Source organism: Clytia hemisphaerica, unplaced genomic scaffold, assembly GCF_902728285.1.
Source record: "Clytia hemisphaerica strain Z4C2 unplaced genomic scaffold, Clytia hemisphaerica genome assembly, whole genome shotgun sequence".
Taxonomy (NCBI): domain Eukaryota; kingdom Metazoa; phylum Cnidaria; class Hydrozoa; order Leptothecata; family Clytiidae; genus Clytia; species Clytia hemisphaerica.
Window position 1 is genome coordinate 1,246,211 of NW_027103839.1, and position 11,175 is coordinate 1,257,385.

General features: G+C 34.8%; 1 protein-coding gene across 1 annotated transcript; it reads left to right on the forward strand.

Moving 5' to 3' along the window:
- Nucleotides 1-10,270: 10,270 nt before the first annotated feature.
- LOC136807458 (protein dj-1beta-like) lies at nucleotides 10,271-11,172 on the forward strand. Its single transcript, XM_067064038.1, has one exon. The coding sequence runs from the start codon at nucleotides 10,389-10,391 to the stop codon at nucleotides 10,941-10,943; it is 555 nt and encodes a 184-aa protein (XP_066920139.1). The 5' UTR covers nucleotides 10,271-10,388; the 3' UTR covers nucleotides 10,944-11,172.
- Nucleotides 11,173-11,175: the final 3 nt, after the last annotated feature.

Consider the following 11,175-nt stretch of genomic DNA (forward strand, 5'->3'; position numbering starts at 1 on the left):
GTTTATATAAATTAAAAATAAAAGGGGTCCAAGAACAGAGCCTTGTGGAACTCCATGAGGAATTATTTTAATAGAAGACTCAGTGGAGGAGATGGAAACAAACTGAGATCTATTGGATAGATACGATCTAAACCATTCATTAGCTTTGCCTCTGATTCCATAATGATTTAATTTTGAAATCAGAATAGAGTGATCAACAGTGTCAAAAGCCTTTTGCAAATCAACAAACACACCACATGCAAAGTCACCACTATCAAGAGATTTACGAATACGTTCAACATTGTTAAGCAAAGTGTGGATTGTTGAGTGAGATCTACGAAAACCAAATTGACGTTAAAAAAATACGCGATGAGAATCTAGAAAAGTAATGATACGAGAGTACATAAGTTTTTCAAGAATTTTTTCGATGTTGGAAAGTAAAGAAATTGGGCGGTAATTAGAGATCTCAAGAGGGGAGCCTTTGTTTTTGAAAAACGACCCTCGACATGGCCCGAGAATTCTCGGGCCTCTTCGGGCCATGTTCGGGCCGAGAGACCCTATCAATTCTTTTGGCCCGAACTTGACCCGAATCATTCGGGCCACGTTCGGGCTACGACTTAAGACGTAAACTGTTCAACCTATACCTTTGTGCCTGTGTCAGAAGATTCCATTGATTAATCCAGCTTGTCCAGTCATAATAAAATTAAAACGTGAAAATGACGTTGAAAATGTGTGAAAATGTTAATTTTAATTTATTTCGTCGCGTTTCATCCAGTTCATCTTGCTAAATAAACTTCACAAACTCCTCGTAGACTACGCTTCAAAGTTTAAAACCAGGACCAGTTTAATAGCAAATATTTAAGTGAAATCAAGTTTTTCTAGAGAAAATATTGAAAAAATGCAGTCCTGAAATTACACGCGGGTTTAAATCATGATTTCAAAAGTTAGCCCGTGTGTGGCCCGCGTGAGGCCCGCCTGCGGCCCGAAAACTCGGGCCATGCTCGGGCCATGCTCGGGCTTTATGCGCATTCCAATAAAAGTGTTGGCCCGAGAATTCTCGGGCCATGTCGAGGGTCGTTTTGAAAACAGGAATTACTTTGCAAAGTTTAAGCATTGTGGGGAAAGAACCACATTCCAAAGAAAGGTTAAAAAGAAAAGATAGCGGTCCAGAAAGGTCAAATTTTAAAAGGCGAAGGATTTTTTGGGGGATGCTATTGGGACCAGATGATTTATTTAGGGGAAGGGATTTAATAATTAATAAAACTTCAGCTGGGTTGACACGGTCTAGAAAAATAGAATTTCTGATGCGGTTCTAAGATAATGGGAAAAGTGATGGTTGGTTGGACCAATTTTGGAGCGAACAGTCTCTGCAAGGATGTAAAAAAGTCATTGAAGCCATTGGCAACAACTTTTGGATCTGAGGTAAGATGACCATTAACACGAATAGACGAGGGAGATGATTTAGAATTTGAGCCAATGATCTGTCTGATACCTTCCCAGACTTTCAAAATATTAGTAGCATGGACAGAGAAAAACCTGGAATAATGATTATTTTTGCTCTTACGAGTAAGAGTAACTATGAGGTTTTTGTAAGTTTTGTATCGTTGATAATAAAAAGTTTTCATAATTCGGTCTTTGGTTTTGATATATTTCCTTGAGTAATATTGACGTTGAGAAATTGATTTGATAATCCCAGGGGTGATCCATGGTTTAGCTCTGGTTTTTTGTTGGCGTTTTGTCACAATTACAGTTGGAACATGTTGATCAATTAGGTTTTGAATTAGATCATAGAATGTTTTGAAAGCTTGATCAACATCTGTTATGTGATATAATTTGTTTGCCCAATCAGTGCCAAGAAAGTCTAGAATAAAATTATTTTGGTCAAAATTTTTCCAATCTTTCCTAGAAGATTTACCAGGCTTTGGTTTGTTAGAAGAACCACAGATAAGGTGAAATTGGGGAAGATGATCAGAGATAATATAAAGCAGATTACCTGAAAAACTGTGTTTTTCAGAAATTGAGGAAAAGATATTGTCAATAAGTGTCATAGAGTGGTCAGTAATACGAGTAGGAAGGAAAATATTAGGTATAAGAAAGTGTGATCCAAAGTTGTTAAGGTAAGATAATATGTTAGAATCGGAAGGAGCATTGAGAAGATTAATGTTGAAATCACCAAGAAGAATAATTTGTTTATTTTCTTTGTTAATTTTATTTAAAAATGATTCTATGAGTTTGTTGAATTCATCAAGAGAGAGAAGTGGGTGTTTATAGATTGATCCAACGATGGTGTTAGTGGAATTCGGACAAGATATTTCTGCAAAAGTGGATTCAAGAAGAGTTGGGTAATAGAGCATAGAATCAAGATCTTTGCGAGGTTCATAGTCTAGATTTTTTGAGATGTATAACATAGTGCCACCAACAGAAGCCTCCGTAGGAGTATGAATTGGTACATGAAAGTTCTCAAGATTGAAGTTAAACGAAGGTTTTTTGCCTTTCAAAAGACGGGTCTCGGTAATAGCCATTACGTCAAAATTGTAGTTAAGTTTAGAAAGAAGAGTAGTTAAGTCATCAAAATGTAGAGCTAAGGAAGCAATATTCAGGTGAAAAGAAGAAAAGGAAAAGGGTCCGTTTTCACGAACAAGTTTTTGAAAATCAGAGGTTTTGTAATACTTACAGTCGGCAGTCATCACATTGTCAAGGTCAAGACAATTATTTGAGCAATGATCAGAGATAAAACTAAGATTGCGAGCAATCTCGAGAATTTTAGGGTTCAGAGTACCAGAGGAGGAAGGTTGAATTTCAGGTTTGAAAGGAAGTGAGCCAAGGAGGCATTTAGGACAGTACCAATCTTTGGTACTGTCTGATAAAAAATGGAATTCAGCAAGAGATAACCCTGAGCATTTAAAATGAGTCCAAAGTTTGCAGGAATCACAAAAAATAGAGTTGCCTTCATTAACTGATTTAGAGCATACTGAGCAAGGATATTGTGTAGGCATAAAGTGAAACTTACCAATCTTTATAGAGTCAAAACAAGGTCAAAAAAAAGAAAAACCATGGAGAAACACCAGAATGAGCTGTGAAAGGAAACTTTAAAACAAGAATGTAAAAAGTACGCATGCAGTTCTCTGTCTGCGATTATGATTTTGCGGACCGAGAGAGAGCAACACAAAATCAAAACAAAGCACGCGTACGGGTTGTAATTTAAACTAAAATGAGAAATCACAGCACAACGCGAAATATAGAAATTAGGGGAGTGTCCCCGAGAAGGAAAAAAATAAAAATATTTTGACAAAATAAGATCTAAAATATGTAGAAATTTATGATGGAACCTTGGTCTTAAAATCGTATCCTGGAAAAGTACTTTCTAACACACTCAAGTGTTCGATTTTTGTCTTTACATCAATCCCGTTTTCTTTGTCAAAACAACGAGATCCTTAGGGCCAATTACCAACATTTTATCTATGTTTTAAATTTGGCAAGAGTTTGAATGTCATGTAATCTCAACTTCTTAGGTAATTAATTGGTTCCACAATAAACAATAAAGATGCTCTAAAGGATAAACCATAAATATCAAAGGTATAGCGAGTAGCTTCAGGGAGAGTTAAGAGTTTTGTGGATCTTAGTTTGTATACCACTATTTTTATTTGAAAAATTTCTGCCATGAAGCTTGGACTCAAACCTTTGATTTAAAAACTTCCACCATCAAATATTGTAAATTTTGGATGTGAGCTTTACAGTATTTGTACCATTTAATAAAACTCCAAAGGTTAAAGAAAAGTTTGAATTAACCACACGCAAAGCCTGTTTATGCACTCTATTTATTTCATCTTTGGATGCCCTTGACGAAAACATCTGAATGAAGTTTAAGTACGAAGAGTTAGAATTGAATCTTCTTGGTGGGATTTGAAGCCTTCCCATCCCACCAAAGTTGCACAATCTTGAGCGGCTCGCCTGGCTTTTCTACAAATGACAGACTGCTAGCTCCGCTAGCTTTCAAAAAATATACCATTCAAAAACAAAATCCGCCATTAAAAATTGCATTTATACAGATTTATAAGGCTTTACTTTTTGTTGCCTGAGAAAGGTTAGAGATTTCTATGCTAGAGTCCTAGCCTTTTCGAGCTCATATACTTCATTGGATTGCTAGAAATTTTTCTTGTCGCAAAGCCGTGGTATCAATCTATTAAATTCTCAAATTTCAAATAAGCAATTATAATGACTAATGTCCTAAATTTTCTAGTCTACTTTCTTAATTCTGAATATCTTTTCAACAAAAATTGTTATCAAATCAAATAAGATCATTAGCTATAGCTATCATTTGAGTGTAATGAATGAAAACAAAAGGAAAACCAACGTTACTTTTTTTATATTTTATACAAAATGGTATAAATTGTTTGATGAAAATACAACCTAAATAATATGTACACTTAAAAACGATTAATAATATATGCCGTAGATTGCATAAAGATACTCAACTTTCTTTTTAAAGGCAATTTAACAAACCATTATCTATTTCGTTTAAATATATCTATCATAAGATAAAAGCACACAATCATACTGTCAAATTACTATCAAACAGGAGGTAGGACTATTTGGTTGTCATTTACAAAATGTTATCTTTAGTTTACATTGTAATATTTTCTTTTTTGCAGAAATTCCAAACACTTCGCACTCTGTACAAGTAAATTTTGACAGTTAGAAAATCAAACAAAGTGTTACCAGATAAAAACTTAAAATATCACAAGAAGAAAATATGAACTAAAAATTAAGAAAATATGAACTAAAAATTAAGAAAATATGAACTAAAAATTAAGAAAATGAGGAAAAATATTCCATGATTTCAATTCTTAGGGTGGTTAAATCAATTTACGAATTTGAAACTTATAGAATGTATTGGTTGAAACAGTCAAAATGTAAAGAGTCTACTCTTTTGTGCTTAATTGTAGGGGGAGGGTTAGAATACAGGCGTTGGGTCATTATAAAATGCTATGGGGCGATTTTAATGAATTTCGTTGAAATGGGAGGACACAAAAACGCAAAAGATTAACAAATGTCTGAAACTAAATTCTTAATTAAATCAATAAAACATAACAGAAAAAGAGTATAATCCTTAGATTGGAATATGGTCATAAATGTTAGTCACTGCCTTTTGTGAGACATTGTACTCAATGTCAAAGTTATCAAAAGTGACCAAGTTCTGTGACATTTCTTCACCTGTTTCCTTTCCAAAGAACTCCTCCAAAATGTTTGGGGAAAAAGTGAGTGAAGTCAATTTATCTTCAATTTCAATCTGAGCATCTATAGAGTACACAAGTTGACATTTTTTCAAGCTCAAATTGTGAGGGCAATGATCACAATGAACACTAACTGCACCATTTTTAAAGGTTCTGGCAACTTTTTGTTGCAAAATTTGTTACAGTACGACATTGGCAATATTCGTTGAGTTTGGTTCCAATAATATCTGGGCAACAAATTTTTGATATTTGAGTCGTCACTTTATCCCAAGTTATCTTAAGTTGGGTGTCTGCCATAGTAACTTCAGTATCATAAAGTGTTTGTAATTTTGCTTGTCCTTTGTGATGGATGAGAGTAAGTTTTGAAAAATTATAGGATTTACCGTGCTCAAGTTCATTGATTAATTCGTCTTCCCATACTACAAGTGCCAAGGAGTTTTCTTGAGCATCTGAAAATTCAGCATTTCTAACACTTTTTGGCCCATTTCTTGTGTTGACAAGATGCTTAGCCTCTTTCCACATGATTTATCCTTGTATCTGGAATGAGCCACTTGGTTGTATTCTAATTACTTTGTTGACTGTAATTGGTGTAGTTTGAGGATTAAAACTCAGTTGACGTGCCGGTTCCAAGGAGGATGATCTATTAAAAAATACCACTGACCTTGTCGGTGAAACCATGGAACACTTTGCTGGACTTTGCAAAGTTTTGAATTCTTCAAATCGGTCTCTCAATTTCACATCCATCATACGCAGCTTGACAATCTCGTGCTTAGACTTTAACATATCAACATCAAAGTAAGCATTTTTCTTGTGTATAATCTGGCCAACATTTACAACATAACCAGTGATAGCTTAAAAAAAAGTTATGCTTTTTAAAAAGCCAACAAATCAAAGCGGGCAAGAGGCCGGAAGTAAACTATTCATCATTTAAGGCATTTCTCAACCGGCTGGAAACACGGAAACAAACAAACAAGGGTTAGAATAGGCAAACTTGTTCATCCTTTAAATTTTCATGTAGTAGAAATATCATTATTTAAGTATTCAAGAGATCTGAACGTTTGAGGAAAGACTGTACAAGACAAAAAAGGTTAGGATTTTCACAGATTTAAAACAGAAGTAATAATATATACCTTTTCAAATATCTCAGCTTTTCTATCATTCTTTCCTGCTCGAAGCTCGGATCACCACCTTTACACATATCAATCACCTTTTTGTCCAAGTAAATAATGTGAAGCGAATAGCAAACATTAAGACCCGAAAGCCTCGCTAAATTCGCGCGCGGACGACACTACTGGGAAATATTTTTATCATTCATGTAAGGCTGATCCGCTGTTGTTGTCTTTTTCTGAATAATTTTTTGCAGAACATTCGCCTTTCACGAAGCTAAAAGGCCCCCTCGTGCTGGGGGCAATTAGAGTTATCAATATTATTTCCAAACAGCATCATTTGGAATTTTCCTGGTATTGCAACAGGATAGTTGGATTCGAACCAAGATATTAAAAAATAGTTGTAATTTTCCCAAGACAATATTTTCTGTGGTTCCACAACTATTGATAGTGTTGTCATCAGCAAAATTGCAAAATTGCTCTACAAATCTAACTATATCATTACAGTAATATCATAGTTGAAGTTGTGAAAATTATTGTTTCAAAACTGACAGTTTCATGTCTTATTCAAACAATCCTTAGTTGAAAATCAAAAAAAAAAATCATTACAGTAATAAAAATGTTGAATAGTAAAGGACCAAAAATTGAACCCTGTGGTACTCCTGAAAGTATCTCAAGCCATTCTCTGAAAATGGATCCACTTTTAACTGTTTATCTATTGCTTTATCAACTCGCTACCTCACAACTTTCTTCATTCGTTTGTGTGTCTACTATTGCTTTATCTACTCACTACTTGGCTGCTGTACTTCTTTGATTTATCTATTGCTTTGTATCAGCTTGGTACTTCGCACCTTTCTTCATTCGTTTGTCTATTGCAAAACTTTTTTCATTCGTTTGTCTATTGCTTTTTATCAACTTACTTTACTTTGTCTACAATCTCTTACTTCGCTTTTCTAGAGAAATGCATTGAAGATACTTTCACATTTTCTTCCAAACAAAATTGTGAAATACTAAAAATACTTCGCAAACAGTAAAAAAATTACGGCGCTCCTTACTTACCTCGCTTTGCTTGGAAAATAGTAAAGCTCCTAGAAATTTTTAATTTGAATCCTATAATTGGGAATGACAAACTTTTTCTCTTTGTTTGGAACATGTTGTTTTATCAAAAACCATTATAGAAACGACAAATTGTTGTTTTGATTGTGAGAGAATGTACTAGAATCTGATTTGATGCGATTAAACAAGTCGCAGTTGTTTGCAATCAGGTGTTTGTATAGCTTGGATATCGAAGCTCAAAATTTACCTCAACATACAAAATTTTAAAATTATAGAGCTTAGTCTCCCTAGAGAATGAAATTAGTGCAACCCATGTTTCCAAAACTTTCCTAGCCAACCCAGGGCAGTAAAACAGAAATTAATAAAAAGCAGCCTTACAAGATCTAAAATAATTTAAAACATCCAAAGATTACACCAGAGTCCATAAACAAGTTTGCATGCACTACCATGACCAACCATGTTTTCTTGGAAAATGAACTTGCCTCTGTTTTCTTCTTTTTCATGTTTCATGTAACAGAAAGCCCTATCTTTACGGTGAAGGCTTCTTCATAAAAGCGAAAGACATGTATCTATTTTTCGGATCCGGCATGCGGGAATAGTGTCAGGACCTGCAGGCGACCTGGTAGGGTTGGGTATTGGTTTTGGTTTGGGTGAAGTTATGTATCAGATTGGCTAGGAGTTTGCATAGCTGTCAACTTCGCCTCACAAAAATGCGGGAGAGCTCCAAGTCGGAAAAATTTTCCCCGATAATCCGATTTTTCAAAATCGGAAAATCGGGGAAATTTTCTCGTAAAATCCGATTTTATTGGAAATTTTTTTCGGGAAATTGGGGAATTTTTTGTTCCGATCTTTCAAAATCCAGAAATTTCGCCATTTGGTTTTTCCAAAATCGGAAAATTTTTGGAAATGCGGGAGATGCGGGCGAAAATCCCAAAAATGCGGGAGATTTGGCAGAATTTTCTTCACACGGGAGAAATCGTTGACATGCGGGAGTCTCCCGCTCAATGCGGGAGAGTTGACAGCTATGAATTTGGTATTATCAGTTAGGGTTAGGATTGGAGCTCGAAAAAAGCACTCTTTTGTGATTTTCTCTTAATACAGTCTGGTCTGCAGTTTGTACAATATAAATAGCCGTCAGAAACGGTCTTTCGGCATGAATCCGTGGTGCAGTGGGTAATGCATTGGGTTTCAAAACATCGGAACTTTGCATTTAGTGGGTTCGAATCCCACCTGTCGCGATCTGTCGGTAAGTCATTCAGTAAGTTAGAAAACATAGTAAATAACTCACACAGAACCAGAAAGTCAGAAAAACTACGAACAAGAGACTGGAAAGTGCGAAATAAGTCCAGATCTGTCTTTCGTCTTTACGAAGAAGCCACGACCTATCTTTACTAGCAAGTGGAGGACTATCCTATTTTTGTTTCAGAATTGCTCTGCGCCATGTAGATCAGTCCTTACAGCTTTAGTGAAGTGAGCGCAAGCAAGCGGACTGCATTCTCATATGAGAATGAAAAACGCTCTAGGGAGACCAGGCTGTAAAACAGAACATAAAATATCACAAACTAGACTGAAATAGTTTACAGCCTGGATATCCAGGCTAGTGTTTGTATTTAAAGTGTAGTGAAAACTTGTCGATTGAAACCAAAGTTAACTTCTTGGGAATAGAGATATCAAGCAATTGCTAATTGATTGAAAGAAAACATAAAAAAGGCTTTTTCAAGCAATTGGTATAACCCCTATGTGGTTTTGGAGAACACGGTGGTCTTTTGAATAAGTAATTACTCCAGCAAATATTTTTTAGTGACAACCTCATATAATTTAAAACACAGCTGTTACCTAGGACAAGATAATTTAACCTGTTTGACTGGGGTAATTTATTATTCAATAGACCGTTGTTTTCTCCCAAACAAAATTAAATAAATTGATAATATACTCCTCAAGTTATGTTATTTGTTTCGTAAGAGTCCAAATCACGCTAACTCAAAAAGTTTGAGGAGATTTATGACAAATCAAACCCAAACCATTCAAGTCTTATGGAACGAGATGGATTGCCCACAAGATCAAAGCTATGGAGATGTTTTAAACAACCATGTTGTATACATTCAACATTTAGAATTGCTACCGCAAACAAACAGTCAAGCTTTGAAGCGGGATAAAATACAAGGCAAAGTAAATAATGGAAAAATGCTAAGTTTCCAATCCATTTAGCAATGTATATTGATGTTCTAACACCAAAGTTCTAAGCTTAGGTTTTCAGAAAGTAAAACATGACCTTGTGCTTGCTGTTCGTCGAATTAAAGAGTTTAATTAGACAATGACCAAACTACAACACCTGGTTGATTCATCGTTAGAGGATCATAGGGAGGACTGCCTGATCCATATCACGAAGAAGTTATTCAAGAAAATTGACGATAAAAGCTATCAAGGAGTCAAGTTATCAAATTTGACAGTTCATCGAGAGTCGATCAAAGAGTCTTTTAAAGGAAATATTATGAAGCTAGCGATAAAAATGGAAGATCAAACAAGATGGAATGTTTTACTCAACCAATTTTGCTCTCTTATCGAGAAGAATGGAGCAAAACCTAGGGATTATACCTCAAAACCACGCACCTTGAAATCAAATAGTGGTTATTCTGTTGTCAATATTGCCTAGGTTACTCTATGATCTGACCTCGAGAACAGTGACGATGAATTGTTTGATTGAGACAGACTGACTTTCATGATAAGACTTACAACTTACTACGATTTTATTTTACTATTTTATCACTTTTTTACTTTTTAAGTTCTTCAGTTATTTTCAACAGGAAAATAGTTCTATAAAAGCTATAAATTTGTTTGTTTCTTTTGGGCATTATTGATTTCCTAAAACAGGTGCTAGACATAAACTTCAGATTATTTATAGCAAATGATAAAAAACACACATTTGTGAATCTTTCTTTGCATTATTTAAATAAGTATAGCATTTTAAAAAGTTGAAATCAATAATAAGTTGACAAATTCAACAAAGGCAATTATGTCAAAATCTGCACTTGTTCTAATTGCTGATGGTTCTGAGGAGATGGAAGGCATAATCTCAATTGATGTCTTGCGAAGAGCAAACGTTAATGTTACAGTTGCCAGTGTAATGAGATCAGATATTGTCACATGCAGTAGAAACGTTATTGTAAAAGCAGATACCAATCTACAAAGTGTCAAAGATAAACTTTTTGATGTTGTTGTTTTACCTGGTGGGCTTGGTGGTGCAAATCAATTTGCAAAGAACTCTACTGTTGGAGAAGTATTGCAATCTCATCAAACAGCTGGGAATTTTATTGCAGCTATTTGTGCTGCTCCAACAGTTCTTCAAGCTCATGGTATTGCTAAAGGAAAACGTATTACTTCATATCCTTCAGTTCGTGAAAAATTGGAAGGTGATTATGTTTATTCAGAAGATCGTGTTTTACGGGATGGAAATATTATAACAAGTAGAAGCCCTGGAACTGCTTTTGAGTTTGCATTTGAAATTGTTAATGCTCTCTTTGGGGCTGATTGTGTCAAGAAACTTTCAGAGGAAATGCTTTGCAAGTAGCCACTTTTATCTTAAGAGAGTCTTATCAGATTTGCTTTCATTTTAACGTGATGTCAAAACAAAAACTCTGACAAAACTTTCAAGGTTTTTTTTAACAAATGTCTTAAATATATTTTTTTTATTTCTAAAATGCATGGGGTTATATTTTACTGATTTTGGTAAATCTCAAACATAATATTTTGTTTCTATTTTAATTAATGTAAAAGTGTTTTTTTGCTCAAAGGGAATGAAA

What these genes read in the sequence shown, in the direction of transcription:
- LOC136807458 (XM_067064038.1), top strand. Translation starts at nt 10,389, where the DNA reads ATGTCAAAATCTGCACTTGTTCTAATTGCTGATGGTTCTGAGGAGATG.